This window comes from Stegodyphus dumicola, chromosome X1 (assembly GCF_044657685.1).
Source record: "Stegodyphus dumicola isolate Sdum_Otavi_A_Nest chromosome X1, ASM4465768v1".
NCBI classification, from domain to species: domain Eukaryota; kingdom Metazoa; phylum Arthropoda; class Arachnida; order Araneae; family Eresidae; genus Stegodyphus; species Stegodyphus dumicola.
Window position 1 is genome coordinate 198,557,278 of NC_140780.1, and position 21,152 is coordinate 198,578,429.

The window sequence follows — 21,152 nt, forward strand, 5'->3', positions numbered from 1 at the left end:
ATTGGAAATTATGTCCGTATTTCAAACTTTTAAATGCCTAATAATACATATATAATTTACAATGCTTCACAGCAGATTTTTGTTTTTGTTTGTCTAAACGTTTATGTCAGCAAATATTGTAATGTAGAATTACTTCCATAATGATGAAACTGCCTGCCCCCCCACCAAAAAAAAAAGGCAGCTTCATATGTAAACATCAGAAATATCTCAAATAATTTTTTCCTTCTTTTATGTGACAAAGTGCAGATATTCAATGCAACAGCACCCCAAACAATGTCTGTATGCAATACGTCATGTCAATAATTTTAAGATTTATCAATTCACTTTTATATGCAATTTTCATAATCAATTAATCCTTTAACACTTTCATACCTTTTGTATATTTCCCATATTTTTTTAGTTTCCTTAAATACACATTATAAACCAAGATTAGGCAAACTGTGGCTTGTCATACATTTTAGTGTGGCATGCCAGCAATTATCATATTTCTTAAAATAGTTTTTTTGTCTTTTGATGCCTCTTTAATTAAAATAATTTTAAATTTCTAACACATTTTGAATTTTTCAGCTGGTGAACTATTTTGCAACTTCTAGTTTTATTCCAATCAAGATAAAAGATCACCACTCATTGGAATCCACCTCAAAAAGGACTTTCATGTCATTCGGTAGTTCCTATAGAAATTCATGAATGAAATTATGCAAACTTTGCAGAATAATTGATGAAACTTTTGGCCTAAAATGGCAGTTATTCTCTGAGAAGAAAAAGCATGAGTCCTAACAAAGAGGAAGAATCTTCTTGTAATGTCGCACCACTCACAATTAGATAGAATTTGTAAACACGTATGAAACGAAGCAAGATAATAAGTTATAATAATGCCTAGATTCAAATTTGTCCCACTGTGTGATACTGATGGCAAGTGCATGAAAGTAGGGATATGACTATTGTTCCAAGTTTTAATATCTCTGACAGCCATCCTGTAGTTTGTTTTTTTACTTTGATCATATTGAACTCAGTAGCAATAAAAACAATTTCTGCATCCTTTTAAAAATAGATAAGAAAAGTCAAACATGAGATTTATATGTTCAATAAAGAGTAATGCAAAAAGTTTGTTTTTTATTATTATTTTGTTGTTGATTTTGATGTTAGTAAAGCTATTTTTCCAATTTGCACAGAGAGTATACCAATGGTTAAAGAATATATTAGAAAACAATTTGCTATTAAATATGCTGAATGTGGTGCTAATTTAATTCCAAAAACAGTTGATGGATTGACTCAAAATTTATCTAAACAGGAAATGCCTTCACATAGCAAACTAAAGAGCAAGAAACTCGGATAGAAGCAAAATTTGTTTTCCCTCATATGATTGCAAAAAATGAAACAAACTGCGTCTTGATGAAGATCATATAAAAAAATTCATGATTGAAGCTTGGGTGATCATAAGGCATAATATGAAACACAAACCTGAGATATAAGTTTATCTTGGAGAACCAATGTAAGAAGAACTGAATCTATTGTCAAAAATATAAATGAGCAATTACTATTGCTTATTTATATAACATGATACCTGACTGTTCTATAACATGTTCTAACTCCTGACTATTCTTGACAAAAGTAATGATGAAACAAGTATTGCACAGTTAATTTTTTTATAAGTGTGTGCCTCTAAATTTGAAATTATTAAGCAGCACTTTTCAATGGAAATTAAAAACCAAACATTGGGACGATGTATTCGAAAAAGTTAAAAATCTCATCACGAGTTATAATTTAACATGCAACATACTGGTAGCTGACACAGAACTAAGTATGTCAGGAGAAAGTGTTGGGGCACAAAAGAAAATGCAGGATAAAATTTGTATGAATTATCTTGATTACAATTTAATTATTCATTTGATTATACAGTAAAAATTTCTTAAAAGTAACATGCACCATCCTGCATTGTTACACTGTTAAACTAATCATAAATTTATAACAGTCAGGGGCTTAAAATACAGATTTATCATTTTTCTTTGCGATATTGAATATAAACACAGAGATGGCTTAGGTTTGAAAAAGTTCTTTTGTGAGTAGGGGATCAAAAAGATATCATTATACTTATAAAAGTAAAAAATATTATAGACTTTCCTTGAATTACCCAATAATGATTGGATTTGTGATGTTGCTTTTACTGTAGACATCATGACACAATTTGATGTTATGAGATAAAAATTTATATGCCTATGATGTGGTTAAAAAGTTTGATTCCAAAGTAGAGCACTCCAGTTGTTATAGAAATGTTTATTGAATAGCGAGATAGACTACTTTTCAAACATGAAGTTACTAAGGAAATCAGGAAGTTTCTAAATATAGTGAAGCATTAGTGCACCAAATGACGAGTTTTCATGAACATTTGACGATTTTCGAAAAATATAAATATGACTGGCAATAGCTGATAATCCATTTTCAATCAAAACTGATAGTACAGCAAAGAAAGCTCTAACTTGTAATAATAGCTGTGCAGTGTTATACTGATTTAATACAATGCCACAGTCACAAAGAGATCTGTAAATTTAACAGTATTTTTAATTTGGAAAAGTTAAGGATTTTGGGTGAATTTTTTTTTTTTTTTTTTAATCAACCACCTTATGTGAACAAACGTTTTCTTAAGTTTCACACATTATAAATCTCAGTACAAATGCATTAAAATCAAGCATCACATACAATAATTTGAAAGCAAGTTTAAAATCTCCAGTACAAAATTAATGTTTGAAATTTTAAAAAAAGGCAAATGAAAGATGTAAAACAATATCATTTGTCTCCCATTCAACAGCTGGTTGTTAAAAATTTCTGTGCTTTTACCTTGTTCTCGTTCTCAGCAAATCAAGTGCTGAAATATTTGCTATACTAAGATGGGATAAATATTTTTAACTCTTGGGAAATTGAACGACAAGAAAAAGTTACCATTCTATTTCAGTACATGCTTAGCAAAATTGTGAATGATCACTGTTTGATAAGAAACAAAATACTAGCAACTATGATGATACAGGAAATTTACATTTTACTCTCATAGCAGATATTTTAGCTTGTGCATCATGCAGTCTACTATGCACACTAAATTTCAAGAACACAAAAAATAGGCAATTTAGTGGAATATGATTATGTAACAGATACAAAATCTCTCTCTCTAAAATAGTCTTTTGAAAACAGCACCCATCCCTAGTTTCAAATCTTGAAAAAATAATCAAGTCACATAACTAGTTACAGTATGACAAGCCACACCCTTGACCTTAGCATCTACTTTTAGTAATCACTAAACCTTTGTAGAACCAAAAAAGTCCAGTGCAAAGACACAGATATATAATCTCTTTTGTCAACTTTTAACTGGGAAAAAATTCACACTTGAAAAATTGTAGCTCAGAAGTCCCTCAGAAATAAGAATATTCTCATTAAGATTTTGATCATATATGGAGAGGAGTATTAAGTTGATAACAGAATGCCACTAGATGGAAAGATTTCCAAGCAGTAACTACTGCTACTCTGGTTTATTGCTCTTAAAGCAGTCAGTGATAGTAAAACTGGAATAACATGATACGTTAGAGAAGTAACAAAAGTGTATTCTAAGCTACTGCAGCCAAGAAATATATCTGTTAATAATTAGTAACAGAGCTTTTTGATTTACATGTAATTTCCTGCAAAAAGCAAAAACATCACATACATTTAAAATAAGACAAAACAGCAGTCACACACATATTCATTCTGTATGAAGACAAATTTGAAAAACTCGTGCAGCCAGACATTTCACTCACTGAGATCAGAAACAATCTACCATTTTGAGACTTTAGCCATTAAGCCACTGGTCAGCCTAAAGAAGAGAGATTTGAGTTTTGTCTGCATACAGCATTTCTGTAAGATTAAGGTTAATCTGGGGTGTATTTTACTAAATTTTAAAGATGAATTTAGGCTTAATATTCAGTTTACAAAAAGTGCATACAAAGTTATGGTGATAACCCTTCATGCAAAAATTTATTCACATGAATTGTAGTGATATATACAAGAATTAAGGCATTCATGGCTCTCTCTTTCTGATTTCAATCCCATTTTTAACAAAAATTCATAGCTTTTACCTTTAAAAGAAAAACTATACAGAACATCCACACAATTTACTACTATGCACTTAACTGTTACATAACAGATTATTTAAAGAAATTATAGTTAAATTATTGACTCAAATCAGTCTTTTCATGCTATCAAATGTTTAAAAGAGATATGCATGAAAGTTAAGTGAAGTTTGAACTTTATAATCTCTCACTGTGGGATCTCTTAAGCTATGTCAGCCAAGAAGAAAAATTACTTTTACAATCTTAAGATAGATGCTTAAAGGATAATTAAATATAATTTTTCAAGAAATTACGCTTACCTAAAAGATTTTATCAGAACACAAATGAAAAAAATTAATACTTTAAAAATATGAAGAGAAAAAAAATTCAGCATGGTAAAGTAACTGCAACTTACATTGTTTGCTTAATCAAAAATCTTCTTATACTTTATTTATTGACATAATTGTAATCAAAATATTTTATGCAACATTAATAACTAATCAGTATTTATGCAAAATATGATTTGCCCCTTATTTAAAAAATATATTTCCTGGTAAATAATAAAACTGGATTTTACCACATTAACTTTTTTTTAAAGGCCGCATGGAAAACGAGTCATGGGACACTTAGAAATTACGAACGACTATATTTTTATGACTAAGTGTTATGAACCAAAAGAAAAATTGCTTTTTCTTAAGATCAGATTTTCCAGCAGCATCGTATCTGTGCTTCCTTTGTCCTTAGTTCTTTTCTTCTTCAAACTTCATCATTAAGAACTTCATGTGAAATCCTTGTTAATCAACTGAATTTATGTCAAATTTAAAATGTACATGTCAAAATTTAAAAATTGCGTGATATTTTAAAAAATTATAATTTTTATTTTTCAGAAACTTTAAATCACTATAATTTAAAAAATAATTCAACACCAGAAAGAACCCAGATGTTCCCTCCTGGTTACGCCTTGGCTTCCTTGACTATCTCTCTAAATCGAACTTATCTGTTATGAACTCGCATTTACTATTTCATTTAAGTGAGAAAATTATCCTTTAAGTGATTATTTTCCTCTGTGTCTCCTAGTGCTTCATGCTATTGGAAAAAATTATCATAATCAGTTTTGAAATAAAGATATTTCTTTCTCAAATAATCCAAAAAACAGTGGCATGATAATTTTACTATCTCACGCAAATTAAAATGCATGAATATGAATGTCAAATGGTTGTGCCCTTCCCGTGAATTAAAATTTCCATCTTCAAGACAGTCCAACATGTTCGGATGAATATTTGCAAAAAGATAAAAAAGAAAGAAAGTCAATTACTGGCAAACTCTAGCATAAAAATATTGTGGTAAAATATATAATTAAATTGCAATAAAATTAGTATACATTTATTTTACTAAGATAGATTCCTCTAGAAGCAACGTGTTGAAGCATGCCTAGAAAATTCATTAATCTTCATTTCATTATCAAACTTTTCACCAATTACTTTAACCATCTCACCTATTCTTATCCCCAAGAAATTTTTGACAAAATGCTAACAACTGAAAATATAAATCTGGCAAATGCTAGCCGCTGAAATATTATTTTATCTATATAACATAATTATTTTATTTCATTAAAGTGAAATTAAAAAATTAATATTTCAAACACATTTTACATTACTAAGTAATGACAAATATTTCGAAATTCTTTAGCAAACCAAGGAAATAGTGTGGATGATCTTGCAATAAATTTCCAAATGCTGTCTCAAAGAACTTGAAAACTTGTAATTATGTAAAATTTTGCTCCTCCTGAAATATTTTAAAAAAATTATTGCATGCCACTATTATAAAAAATGGTTATACTTTGTCAATAAAACATACTGACAGCTAAATATTAAATTTTAGATTGACATTTAGTTCGGTTAATTCCAATATGCTAAATTAACCACTAAATAATTAACTTTTAACCTAAACTGGAAATTCCAAACTACCGACACACCACCAGCTGTCAGCTGGCAAACTAAATTCACTCAAAGACAAAGCATTTCATTTTTCTTTCAATTGTGTTGTGCACATAATCTCAGTCCATATCTTTATACCTCTGAAATGACAAGCAACAAATACATAACTGAAATGTATTTGAGAACCTCATGCATCTGCAAGTTTAAGACCACTGCACTAAGCCATCACAAAAAGCTTTTGCTAATAAGTAGTAAAAAAACACAGAACAAAAATGTCAAATCTAATTTATAAAACTAATTGGTTACATAAACACAACAGGAGCAATTTGCAATCTGAATAGAGAAATCACAGCTCAAAGAGACCTGCTTATAACAATGTATTTTTCATTTTCTTTAGATGAACTTTGAATGTCTCACTGGACCTCTCTTAACCAAAAATTAAATTACTTCCTCAGCTGAATAATTAAGCCAATTACTTGATAAGTAAGAGGCTCTACACTTTCAGAATTCAAAAGTTCAAAGTGTAACCAATGATATCCTCATAGAGTTGTAGAGCCATTTAAATTTCATAACTTCATTTAAGTGACCCCCCAAAAAAAACTCCAATAAAGAGAAATAAGGAAAAACAGAAGAGCCTAATAAATGGCCAAGCTGTTAGAAAAGTAAATCTTACAATGTTTGTTTCATATCTGAGAGTATAACCCTATACATCCACTCTTAAGCATAATAATCTAAAATTTCTTCTAAGAAAAGTTTGCACATTCTTAATATATAAGTAGAATCATTTTTCAAGATAGCAGTTACATATTAGTATGTAAAATTAAGAGTTTTAACATGAAAAAGTAGCTTTTATGAAAATAAGTTACGAATATAGAAACAACACAATTATTAAATATTGTAAGTTACCTAACATTTTGCATGATAAAAACGTATGATATCCATCATCACTGCTACAGATATTTAAGAAAATCATGTTATTACCATACTTTTAAATTTCAATAAATAAATTAAACATATCTAAAAAATTTTGATTTATAAGCAAAAAAGGTATAAAAAAGATGCTAAGTTAAATTTAAATGTAGCTTAATCTACTGTTGACAATATGAATATTCTTACTAGAAGAATAATATAAAATTAAAATTATTTCAGAAAAATCCTTAATGCATTAAATCTTAAAAATAAACTGCAGATCAAAATACAACATTGCAGCAGTATGCATTTGGAAAGTCAATGGAAGTCCGTAATACAGTAATTAAACTTTAAGCATCATGTCACAAAATCAATATTAATGATGACATTACCTGAATATTGTCTAGATAGCATAATTAATTATCTGTAGTATAAATAGCTGCTCCTCCACTGGGTTTGGACAAAAAAATGACAGTTTCAATATCTATAGTCTGAGATATTCCTTTCTTCTCATAAAAATTTCGTTTAACTGCATTCAAAAATTCATCCACTTGCTTCTCCATAATCAAAGAAACACAGCATCCACCCCACCTTTAAATTAGATACACACATACATAAAAATCATTATTTCACAAATTTAGCAGCATTCCTGTCATAATGCTCATATGTACTCCAAAGGAAAAAAGACATTAGGACATTTTCCAGAAATTTCTTTAATTAAAAATATTTTATATTTTACATAATTTTATAAATTATATATTTTCTGAATTACATATATCTATAGGTGGAATATTTTTTAAATAAAGGTAATACAGCAATATCTTTTTAGAGCATTGCTTTTGCAATTTTGAACCTGTGCAGTGTATACTGGTATCCCTTACAACTATACAGTATATGTGCAAGGGCCTTGGACATTAACAGGAGAATGTGCATGCTTTGTGTCACATGACGAAAATTTTTAAAATGATTCAGCAGTGTACTGCTTGTGAAATAAGGTCCATTATTTGCTTCCCAATGAAAGGCATGTGAAAACAGCAGAAATTTATTGTTAGATTTGTGAAATATATGGTTTAAATGCCATTAATGACAATAAATCTCATAACAGGGTGAGGCTGTTTAAAGGTCAGGAGAGTATACATGATGAACCACATATGATAACCATCTGTAATTGTCAACAATTTTGTATGCATAGAAGACATCCTAATTCATGATAACAAATGGATCATTATTTCCTTATAATCAGTGAATTTCCCAGTCAGTTCTTTATAAAATTGTGTTGAAAACTTGAGTGACATAAAATTTGGTCTCAATTGATACTGTGGACACCTACAGAAGAACATAAAATGAGAAAATAGGTCACTAGTTTTAATTTTTGATCTTATATACTATGAGTAACATCAACTTTTCAGTCATACTATCATGGAAGATCAGACATAGCTATATCATGTGATTCCTCAATCCAAGCACAGCAGTTGCTACAGTAGAGTAACACACATCATCTCCAACAAGAGATTATGAATGTGATCATGTTATTATGAGTATTATGAATGCAATCATGTTCAAGGAAAGATGCTGTATTTTGATGGTAGATTTCATGCTGCATGGTGAACAACGAAAATGTTACTGTATATTAAGAGACTTTAAAGAAAACTTCAACATGCAATCCAGAATTCATGTATCAGCTTGCTGTATGCTGGAGTTCTGCTGCTTCATAACAATACAAGACCACATGCTGGAGCTGAAACACTAATCCAAGTAAAATCTGTATGCTGACTGGAACTGATCAGCCCTCAAACAGCCCAGATTTTAAGACAACAGACTACTAAATCTTCCTACATCTGCAAAGGTACCTCACTCGTAAGTATTTCTAGGTTAGATTATTAGAATATGGCAAAGCACAGAAGAGCTATTTGCCTAGAGGAAGGGATACCTTTGTTAGGAATTTCTAAGGGAAACTAACTTAACATTATGTGCAAAGAAAACCAACTGTGAAGCATGTCTGTTCACCTGGGAGTGAATGTCAGCATTCAGTGGTCTTAACCTTTCAGCCACTGGTGGAGAGAGGCAAACATTTTCAAAAAGATACAGAAATAATGGTTCAGGAACAGTTTCCTCTCAGGTAGAAAACTTCTATGACACAGGTCTACAAAAACTCATCTTGCAGTATGGCAAATGCTTCAACAATAATGGCAATTATGTAAAAAAAAAATAACTGAAGGTACCTAAAAGTTAAAAAAGGAAGCTCAGAAATGTTTGGTAGTTTATTTCTTATACAAGGTGATTCTAAACTGTTTTTACAAATTAAGAGGGGTGATAGTACTCATCCAGATGACCAATAATTACCATCGAACATAGGGTCACATTCCACTCTGAGAGGCAGAAAAAAGGAATATTAGAATTTCAACCTGAACTTAAACAGTGCTGGGAGATTGAACAAACGAGACCAAAAGTTGCACAATCAGTTTAGTGAAAACTCACAGAGAATGCACAAAACGGACAAAACTGAAAACTTGGCTTTCGAGTGTTAATTCGAGCCCAGACTTTGATGGCAAACACTCAGATACATATCTTTGATTTGCAAGGTTTCAGTCTGGCAAACGACTGCAACAAGTTAATTATCTAAATTATTAGGAGAAATTATTTATTAGGGGAAAAAACTGCTGCCTTGATACTCTTCACCATCTTCTATCCTGTCCTCCTGGACTTGCTGTGCTGCGCTCATTCTACTTGAAGCACCCTTCTAGTAGGACACGAAGTTTCGACAGCGGGAACACAGCATGAACTTTTCATGTCAATCTTGGCATACAGTGGAAGTTGGAGTTAGTTGGTAATATTCAGCCCTTGATTAGATAATTAACTTGTTGCAATCATTTGCGAGGTTGACACCTTACCAACTAAAGATGTGTATTTGCCATCAAAGTCTGAGCTCGAATTAACTCTCGAACATCAAGTTTCCAGTTTTATCCATTTTGTGCACGCTCTGCGAGTTTTTCACTAAACTGATTATGCAACTTTTGGTCTCGTCCATTCACTCTTCCAATACTGTTGTAAGTTCAGGTTGGATTTTTAATATTCCTATTTTCTGCCTCTCAGAGTGGAATGCGACCCTATGTTCTATCGTAATTATTGCTCATATGGATGAGTACTACCACCCCTTGTAATTTGTAAAAAGAATTTAGAATCATCCTGTATAAAGTAATCTGCATTTAAAAAATATCCCTCATATTTGTTTACACTCCTTGTGGAAGTAAAAAATATGTCATCACTTACCCAGCCCCCGTTAATCGGCTACCCTTGGCTCCTGCTTCTAATGATATTCTAACTAATTCATCCAGATCAGGGTGGCTACAATCATAAAGATCTCTACAACTTTCATGGCTTTCATTCATTAGATGACCTAAGTCATTAATTGTATCTTCAGAACTATTTTTGCAAATTGATTTGAAATTCATTACACGAGTGGCTTCTTGGAAAACGTGTTCAGCACGCTGAGCTAGCTAAAAAATCAAGATTTTTTATAATAATTATAGATATAATGAATACAATATATAAATTACATTTTTTTATTTAAATAAATATTTCACTTGAATATTATATTTGACACTAGCAGCTACACTGCCAGCCTCTGTTTGGCTTTTAAATGTACCAGAAAAATACCTGAAGGGAACACCAAACAAATTTAAAAACTGCGCAGAATTTTACTCTGCAGAACAACTTCATAAAAAAACCACAAATTAAAAAAATGTATTGCATATAACAAAATTACAACAAAATAAACAATATCCTTTAATACAAATATTAATTATCCTAATAAATAAATTAAACAACTTACCGTTGCCTTCCTCAACAAATGCCCAGTATCCAAGAGAAACATTAAATTTAAAAACTACACAGAATTATCACCCTCATTTTTCCAAGTGGCAACAGTGCTGATTTTCAACAGTCAGCAGTCCAATATACAATTGAATGATAAACTGTTGCCAAAACCAAATTTCTAAAAGAAACTATTCAAAATAATGCGATAAAATTGAAAAGATAAAATTTGAAAACTCTAATTCGAATTTTGAAAAAAATCGCTTCGAGGTGCACTGCCTCTTGTCTAGATGCACCTATGTGCCAAATTTCGTAGCCATGGGAATATTAGCTTACACGCAGCACGAATGAAAGACAGACACACACACAGAGACAGACTCTTTCTTTTATTATATGTAGAGATGATGTATTGACACTTGTTATTAAAATTATTAAATCTCAATAAAGCGTGTAAAAACACAGAGTTCTGCACATTGAATAACGAATGCAGGTGGTCTAGAAATGCAACAGATGTATAAATAACAAAGAAAATAAATTTATTTGGTGCAAGATATAGCATATGTGTTGTTGCATCTGTTGTAACACAAACAAACAACTCCAAAACTGAAAATGAATGCCTACAGAATGTTCTATGAGATATATAAAACTAAAATAACACGTGAAAAGAAAATTTTAGGGGGGGAAGTGTAGTTAATGCATGCAAAATAATCTCTTGCATTTAGGTTATGTGATCCCATTTCACAATTTCAAGTTCATGCTATTAATGAAGTAGTTAATTGCTTGAGAAGTAATTTCCACTCCTCCATCAATATGGTTTTCAAGATGCTGAGATTCTGAATTTCGTCTCTTTCAACATCTCTTTCAGTGGTATCCCACAATTTCTCTGTGTAACTCAAATTGGGAAATTTGACAGGAGAAATTATTTGCTCAATATCTTTTGCTTATATATTATATCACTATACCTTAAAGGGAAGTCAAATCCTCATGCATCATTAAACAGCCTTATACAATGCTGTCAGACTTTATCTCAATACCTCTGGGTAAAAAGCTTCTGTCAAATGTACACAGGTGAGTACATCATTGATTGTAATTACTCCACATATTATCACATTTTAATCAGTGTAATGATCATATTCCTGTTGTTGGCAAGAACATTTTGAGTTCCTGGCTCCTCCCAGATGTAAATATATTTTGAACCAGACATTACACAGAGTTGTCATGTCATTACACAGAAAACAGGCCTACAGCTACAGAACTCCAGCTCTGATGTTCTCAGCACCAGTTCAGACAGGCATTTTTTTGTTGTGAGTTCAGTGAAACAATGCATTGATTTCTGGCACAACAGCTTTTTTTACAAAGCTTTCGATATAGTTATCATGACACTGTTCCTGTGATAACCAAACTCAGCTGACTACTAATCAAATTCCTGTTATAATGTGCAGTTACAGTAAAACGTATATTGAGAAGAAGGCTGGTTTTTAGGATTCTGTCCTACTTCCTAGCAACAGTTGCAGAATTTTAAAATTATTTCCTTGGGACAGATAATGCCTGTCTTGAAACATTCAACCTTTCTGTCACTTACATAATTGTCTGATCTTCTAAATAACTAATAGTGCTTCACCTTCAAAAATTCTTTCAATGACACTGTAAAAAAAAATAAAAAAGCACTGATGTCAAATCCCAAAGCACTGTTCAATAAACACTGAAATCAAATCCTAAAGCACAGTATATGCACAAATGTATTTTGAGCAAAAATTTGTGAAATTTTGGGATGACATAATGCTACTGTTAGCATTTCTGAAAAAGACTGATCAAACTAGATAATAATAACTGGGTTTGCATAATGTTTGGTTCATGAAGGAAAAAAAAATCAGACTAATTTAACACTTAATCATCCTCCATGAAATACCATTATGTGATGTATATAACATAATTTAGACACAGCATACATTTAAACATATAATTTTATTCACAAACTAGTTTTCTCTAGGATAAACTTTGACATGGAGACACAGAGGTTCTCATAAAAGCAAATCAGAAAGCTGATTTATGTTAAAGTATTGGTACTGAAAGAAAACATCCATGCTTGCTCAAATAAATCAACTTGAATAATACATTTTTAAATATTACACATTCAGCAACTTTAGACATGAAAAACCCAATTCAAAAATTAAAGTTCTCACAGTATACATATTTTTATACAATTAAAAGCAATGGGTAGTATTATGGATAAAATTTAAACAGAAGATACAAATATACAAATAATGCACAAAAACAAAATTTATGAGCATGTATTTTACATAGCTTATGGAATGGAATAGTAGTGAAAATTACAAACTGACTATAAAATTTTGGAATTTTAGTCAAGACACATATCTTGCATGCCATTCTAACACTCAAGATTTGTACCAGTTAATGGGATCAGCCTTTCAAATGATGACAAACAGACCCTGCAAGGTATGCAACATATAGCAAAAAGAAGACAGAATTTGGATAAAATCAGTTTTCTTTCTAATATACTAGTAGTATATTAGTGCCTAAAATAAAAGTTAAATTATATAGAATTTAGAATACACATCTAAGACATATACCAAGAAGATGCAACTGTTGCAATTTCTGATACACAAATGCTGCATCTCTTGAACTTCCCATCAGTCATGAATGACCATTTGGAACAAGAAAAGCACTGATTGCCTGCTAATACCAGTAAAATGACTCAACTGCCTAATGAATTGCAGAATATCTCCAATCGCTGATTCAACTGTATTGCATGGAAAATCCCTTAAATTACAAAGTTCAATATTTATACGGCTGATTATTAACTATGAAAAAATACACAAAAGATACCTACCTACCTACCTAACTAGGAAAAATTGCATTCTATTCTTTTATCACAAATGTGAAAAATCTTTTAATTCACATAAATATTTGCATTTTTTTCTTTATTTTTGATGCATTTAGTAGGGTCATTTTGTTCCTTCACAAAGTATTTTGCTTAATATTGAATTTGTGGATTCATACTGTGCTTTATGCTTTTAATTTTGGCTTAGTAACATCTGGCAATATTTTTCTACCTTGCGACATTCTGGAGGTCTCTTAAAATGCCCTGGAAGCTACTTTTGTAGAAAGCTTCCATAATCGCTCTCCTAAGCAATCTTCTAAACAGATAGCTGTTAAAAGCTACTTGTCAGTTCAGCTGAGAGTTCAAACCTTATTCTGTTTGAGGACCATTTTGCTATACTGTTCAATGATTACTGCTTCCCGCTTTGCTCTCTGAGCAGTGTACCCCTTGCATATTCAGGAGAACCTGTATACTAATTCACCCATTCCTAGCTGTTTACCTTACCACTAGTTTTCCTCTAAAGCTGAAATAAATTTTCAAGTTATCCTGTTGATCTTGCTTTGTTACTTAAGAGATCTAGGTGAATCTGTAGCATACAACACTATTTATCATACCTGATTTTTGCAAAGATAATAGTTTATGATTTCAACACCTGACTATTTAAACTTAGTTAAGATAAATTCTCTAATAAAAACACTGTATTCACAGTTAATTCTCTGTACAACTGATAAACTTCATTTTCCAAAGTTATTTAAATAGACATAAATTTAGGGCAATTCCAAAGTTGGTTAGCCAGAAATTCAAAAAATCATTTTCTAAATTCACACATGACTGTGAGAACATGACTGTTTTGGATTTGTCAGTAATTATGAATGAATGGTATTTAACAGTGGAAAGGCTGTGTTATTTCACAAGTAACATTCTTTAATTAAGCATCAAAAGTCCATTTCCTCTGTACCTTACCCATATTATGCAATTTTACAACTTTCTCTCCCTCCTTGAGTTTACTTACATGAAAGTAAAACTGCTCGCCAAGAGTATTCTAGTATATATCATGGTTGTGACTTCTCTCTTTAGTTCCATCTTTCAATAAAATAATGAATTTTAAAATTCCCTATAATCCAGCATTTCAGTTATCCTCTATGAGCCAATTTCACTTAAAATGCCTTCCATACATTCATTTGTTTACAGACAGGCAGCATTGATGTCCTTATAGCTAAACACTATCTAACCTATTGAAGTTTTGCTGCACTGTTTGTGAGTTAAAGCGCCTTTTTTTAATTTACGGATGCTTCCGATTTCAGACATGCCAACCTGCCAAATTAAAAAATCAGGCTGTTTTCACTTACAAAAAAAAATCTTTAAACAGTAAATATAAACTGAACGGAAATTATTTTTTAAAAAAATAAACTATAAATACTATGTATTTAATAGCTGAAAGTGAAAGCTTTTAAATTTGATTAGTAGCTAGTACAAAAGTACTTATGTATTAAAAATGTTATTATTTTTAAGATTGATAGAAAGCCTTTAGTTTAATCCATTTTCATACAATTGCCAGTAACAGCAAAGAAAGCAGCATCATTATTTTGCTTATAGCAGTTGCCACAGGGATCTGCTTTTGCTAATAAAAGTTTAAGATAATCAACATGTACCCCCCAACAAGCTTAAGATAATCAACATGTATTAGTATCTTATTTGAGATGGTCCACCAGTGGCCAAGTGATAAAGTTGCTGAATACTGCCAGTTCAATTCCATATGAACAAACTGGTTACATGAGCATTTTCGTGGTTTTACTCTTGTGTAACACGGATAAGCCAATTTTCCTTAGAAAGTCCTTTAGACAGGCATCCCTCCTGTTAGATGATAGCCCTCACATGCTTTGCCAAAATCAAATGACACTAAATAAATTTTCTTATTTCAGTATTATACAGTTGAACAAATTGTTTCAATTTTTCTTCCCTCTTAGAACTTTTTTCAAGAAAATAATATACATCAGCAAAGAATTCGTCTGTATTTATTTGTAAAAGAAACTATACTTTTTTTTCTGCTAAATTTAAAGGGTGACAGGTATACCCCATAATTTGTAAATATGAGTTTTCATTTTTAAGACGCTTGGAAAACCAGTCTTCAAGTTACTGGTATACTGTCAGCATAAACAGCTAAATGGTTACCTAAATTTCAATTTCCATCAGAGTTTTAGCAATTAGTTGTGTTATATTAAAGCCTGTAAAATCTCTTTCTAAAGTGCAGGCACAAAGGAAACACTCAGTTTCTGGAGGCCACGTGATCAAAAAAGGTAACAACACTTGGATACAGTTTTGTATCAGTACTGTTACAAAGAAAAAAAAAAAGGCCATTGTAATGCAAGCAACAAAGGAATGAAAGTGAAAAATTAATTTTCAAAATCATTTCCTAACAATTGCAGTATTTTTTATTCTTGCACAAAAGTATTTCTTAGTGGATTTGTAAATAAAGCCACAGTGTAATCGAAGGCATTCAATGGCATATTGTACTGAAGCAAAATGCAGAAAATAGGCATTCTGCTTTAATAACTATTTAATCCTTTGTTTTCACAGAAAAATTTTTTCTTTTTTTTTTTTTTTTTTTTTTTTTTTCAACATAATTTATGCTTTCTTTTTGCTATTATATGCAAAACTGAAAAACCACTATGACAAACGGTACATCGCAAATTGGTATACAGTTTTAGAAACTTATGTGAGTATTTTACTTTTCCCTACACATAACTAAGGTAAATATTCGCAGATCATTAAGCAACTTCAACATTTGCATGAATCTCTCACTGTTCACCAAATCAAAAATGCAGAGGACTGTTTTGATCTCACTTTGTGCTCACAAGCTAATGTGTACCAGATTTCTGCTGTTGTGCTTAATGCACACTGGAGAACTAGATCATGGCATTTTTTAAGACATGTCTACACCATATGGCAGCAGTAGTGTCCCACAAACTTTTCCTTTTTTAAAAAATAGGTAATCAAAAGGAAAAAGCTAATGATTTCAGATGTTAATGATGATGGAAACTGCATTCTGCTGTGAAAATAATGAAATATTAAGCCAACCTAAAAATTCTAAAATTTTAGGAATAAGATAAAATCAGAAGAAATATGTGGTAAATCGGTTCTGCAGGAGTATGGTCAAAGATTGAGAAAGCTGGCAAGTCTATGATTCTAATCTAAAAAAATTTTAATAAAACTTTCTATAATTATGCATGCAGTGCAATTATGTAATGCCTCTTTATGCATACAATTTTATATGCACAACAGGACTTGCTGTACCAAAAACATCTCCAACCTTGAATTTTTTTCTTTTCTCTGCATTTTCAGTTGAAATCCTACGTATTTTTTAAGTTCAGCTCAAATAAATTTTTAAGAAATCTGTACGTCGAATTATGGACCAAAGTGCCTTACAAAACAAAAACTTAGTGCCTCATTTTTCAACATTTCAAGTTGTCTGTGAGAGCATAACTTGCATTGCAACTCGTCACTTCCCTAACTGTAGTGGTTTTAAGTCGAAATGTCAGTTTATTTTCCTTACGCATACATATGCGTATTTTTAAATATAATCCTTTTTTTAAATGTTCGTATTACATTTTGTAATAGCAGCTGGTACTCAGATTACAGGCTTTTCCTAGTTCAGAATGTTAACAAAAAGAGGGAAACAAAAAAAGGAACCAAAACATTAAAAATAAAATGTATTACTATTGAAGAGATTTTTGGGTGTTTTATTTTTTGTTATATAAGAAAGTACATAATTATTATTTTTGAAATACCGGCAGCTGCAGCTTCAGATTTGGTGATCCAGACATGATCATGATAAAGGAAATTAATGGAAGTTCTACTTTAAAATCAGGTAATGACAAATATGAAACAAGCAAGATAAAATATTACAACTTCTCCTTCTTGGGAAGAAAAATCTGAAATATGCTTTTATCAAGTAGAACCTTAGTTCTCTGCTGTTAGCATTAATCAATGTGAAATTAAATTTAATTATATTATTTAATTATTACCCACAGTTGGAATCAGAATTTCTCAAGAATACATGTGATATTATTCAAAGTGATAAAATGATACATATTCAACTACAAAAAATAAACTTTTAAGTACTTTTAAAGAAAGTGAGGGAAAAAGTATAAAATGTTTGTTTATGGGAATTTCTTTAGGTGATACGAAGCCTAGTCAATCGCTATATCAAATGAAATTGCTAGGCATTAATATAACGGATAAAGTTTTGAGAACATTGTGGCTCAAAAAACTGCCAGAATCAATAAAATGTATTTTAGTTGTAAACAATCAAAATTTAGATAATTTGTCCTTAATACCTGACAAAATTTTTGAAATGAAGACTTCCTCAGAAATTTATTGGGCAAGCACAGAAAATTCTATTTTGAATGCTTCTGTTCCGAATAATTCTGTTTTGAATACTCTACTTGACAAAATTTCTGTGAAGGAATAACTGATTTCAGCACTAAATATTTGAAGATAACCCAAGAGTGAATTTTGCTTTGACTAAGCCTCAACTAAACAGAAGTAAGAGTTGCAGTCCTTCGAGAAAATTATTTAATCCTGATGGAGGATATTGTTACTATCGCTTTAGATTTGGCAATGAGTCTTTTCTTAACCTTCTAAAACTGAGCTAAAATTCTCATAATAAAGCCTTCAGACCAGCACGATCCAAAACACTTTTGCCCCCTCTTTGACATTTTCCTAATGAGAAAAGTTGTTAGTCCCCTCCATGGATGCAGTAAAATTTACATGTTTGTCGGGTGCTGTTCCATAGTAGATGGGTTGCTAGATTTGCGATTTTTTCGATGATTATTTTGCTAATGCATCCAGTGCACTATTAAGAACAAAATGTATGCAATGTTTATATTTCATTTACTATTTCTGATCAATCTCGGCAATAATTTGTGAATTTTATAACTTTGTTTTCACACTTCATTTATATTCGCATATTTTCATATTAGAAGTTAGAAAACGAGAACAAAATATAATAAATACGAACTAGCTTTGTAAGTCTGCAGGTTGAAATGCGATTTTTAATAACATATTTTCATTAACAAAATATTGGTAATGACTAATTTAATCTTTCACGTTTTCAAAAGAATAAGGGCATACACAATGTAGTAAATCAGTTTTTCAGATTTCTTCCAGTAATGAAAATGATTACCTTGGAATATTTTTAAAGCAAAATTAAGAAAACTGTTTATACCAAATTTTGCATAAAGTATCTTCTCGTGTATTTTTTATTTAAAGTGTTAAATTTTCTCTTTGAAAAAATAAAAAATCCTGAATGGAACAAAATTAATTCACGAGAAATAACTTTGAAATGCAATAATTCCATCATAATATGAAATAGTGGAGAAAAGTGCAATACAGTTTATTTATTCACAAGTAATCCCCTCATATGCCTAATTTATATACTGTCAATTGAGAAATATAGGTTAGTAAATTAAACTGGTTATTTCAATACTTTTTCTTTATTAATTTTTTACGAGACCTTCAGTAGAGCGGTAAAGGTGGCTGAACACTTGTAGCTCGCTCAGGTTTGAATCCCGGCTAAAGGGTTGGATTCATGGTTTTTGTGTTATGTAAATACAAGCCAGCTTACCTTAGAAAGTCCTCCGTGAAGGCATCCCACTCCTTTATACAGGTAATTGTTGTGTGCTTTGATATAATTCAATAAGAGAACAAAATTAATCCAATCAAACATGGAGAACGGGTTGATTACATGTGGAGTTTTCCACAAGAAACGTAAATGCGAGCAATTTTCTCTTAAAAAGGTTTACACGAAAGCATCCATCAACTTAAGCAGATAGCATTCGCATGCTTTTCCGTAATCCAATTCTAATTCTCAAACATTTAATAGTAAGCTGACATACACCTTATTACAGACAAAATAACATTCCTTTTTTAAAGATAATTTTTTTATTAACTTGTCTGAATTCCCTTTATCTCTTGAGGAGTATAAGATTTCAGCAAATAAAACTAGCCGAAATTTTATGCAAAGTAACTGATGTTTTGATTCAATTTAGAAGTTATGTGAACTTTAATGATATTTGAATACTTTTTGGCAGATGTCATCCTAAAAAGAGGGTCTAAAGATAAATTGGTTTTATTTAATTTACAATGAATGAAAATTACAAAAACTATTATGCATGCAATTGTCTCTTGTTTTTCTCCTGATAATTGAGACAAAATTGCCTACATAATAGAATCACTTTGAAAGAGTTAACAGTTCTTAAGGGTTTTATGCGCTCCAAGGAAAAGGGTCAAAATAACATCTTATTATTCATAAGTATAAAAAGAAACTCAACGAGAAAAGCTGTTTTACCTATCTTCTAGAAGGGCATTACCGTATTTTTCGCCGTATAAGACGCACTTTTTCTCCCCAAAATCAGGGGGGAAAGTGCCTGCGTTTTATACGGCAAATACAAAAGCCCACCATGGCCCTCACCTGCCCCTCCACCTCTGCATACATACCTTACCACAGGAATACTCGGCCACTCCATTCCCTTCCACCTCTTGGTGCCGTCCGAGACCAGGAAGCCCCGCTCTGCCTCGCACTGTATTTGGACGGTCTCTGCCTCGCGCTGCGATTGGCTGAGCGAAGAGGCGCGTGCCTTCGCTCGCTTCCGCGCTGGCTTTGTGCACTTTTTAGAGTCTTGTAAGCCAGCGCGGGAGCAAGTGAAGGCACGCGTCTCTTCGCCCAGCCAATCGCAGTGCGGGAGCAAGCGGAGGCGCGGATAGCTGTGAGCTGTGATATATGTAGTATGGTATATCTGAATGAAATATATCATATTTCATACCACCCCATCAAGATGTCGAAGCAGAAGAGACTGGCATATAAAGTTGCTTTCAAGCTGGAAGTAATAAAATTTGCTAAGGAGCATGGAAACAGAGCAGCGGAGAGACACTTTGGGCCACCTCCAACTGAGAAAATGATAAGAGAGTGGAGGAAACAGGAGGATCAGCCCAAAAAGTTGGATAAAAGCAAGCACACCTTGCGTGGACCAACTGCAAAGTGGCCAGAGTTAGAGGTAGAAGTAAAGGAGTGGATCACACGTCACCGGCAAAATGGACTTTGTCTCAACAAAAATGATAATCTATGAGGCCAAACGCATTGCTGTGGAGAAAGGCATTCAGGATTTCACCGGATCACCATCGTGGTGCTATAGATTTATGAAGAGATCTGGCCTTTCTATGCACACCAAAACCAGAATTGCACAAAAAATGCCAAAGGAATACGAATCAAAGATTCTGTCTTTTCATAAGTTTGTTATTGATGCGAGGAAGAAGAATAACTTTGAAATGAGCCAGATTGGGAACATGGATGAAGTCCCGCTAACGTTTGATGTGCCATCTAACAGAACCGTAAATAACAAAGGAGGCAAAAGCATAACCGTAAAAACCTCAGGGCATGAGAAAACCCACTACTTGGTTGTGCTGTCCTGCTGTGCAGATGGTACCAAACTGCCGCCAACGTTGATCTTTAAAAGGAAAACATTCCCAAAAGAAACAATTCCACGGGGAGTCATCGTTCACGTTCATGATAAAGGGTGG

At 31.9% G+C, this 21,152-nt stretch overlaps 1 protein-coding gene across 3 annotated transcripts in view; it reads right to left on the reverse strand.

Annotated features, from left to right (window-relative positions):
* Galk (N-acetylgalactosamine kinase) overlaps window positions 1-21,152 on the reverse strand; it is an 88,269-nt gene that overhangs the window by 1,372 nt on the left and 65,745 nt on the right. The window contains exons 6-8 of one of the 3 annotated variants that reach the window (XR_015038588.1): window positions 10,190-10,416; window positions 7,312-7,510; window positions 5,768-5,858 (exon numbers count right to left, since the gene is read on the reverse strand). Coding sequence is in view for 1 of the 3 variants with exons in the window: in XM_085807887.1 (XP_085664013.1) it covers window positions 7,336-7,510; window positions 10,190-10,416 (402 nt within the window). In the remaining 2 variants the exon portion in view is untranslated. Of the gene's footprint in view, window positions 1-5,725; window positions 5,859-7,311; window positions 7,511-10,189; window positions 10,417-21,152 lie in introns of all 3 variants that reach the window. The other 2 variants (XR_015038589.1, XM_085807887.1) reach the window with 2 other exon arrangements.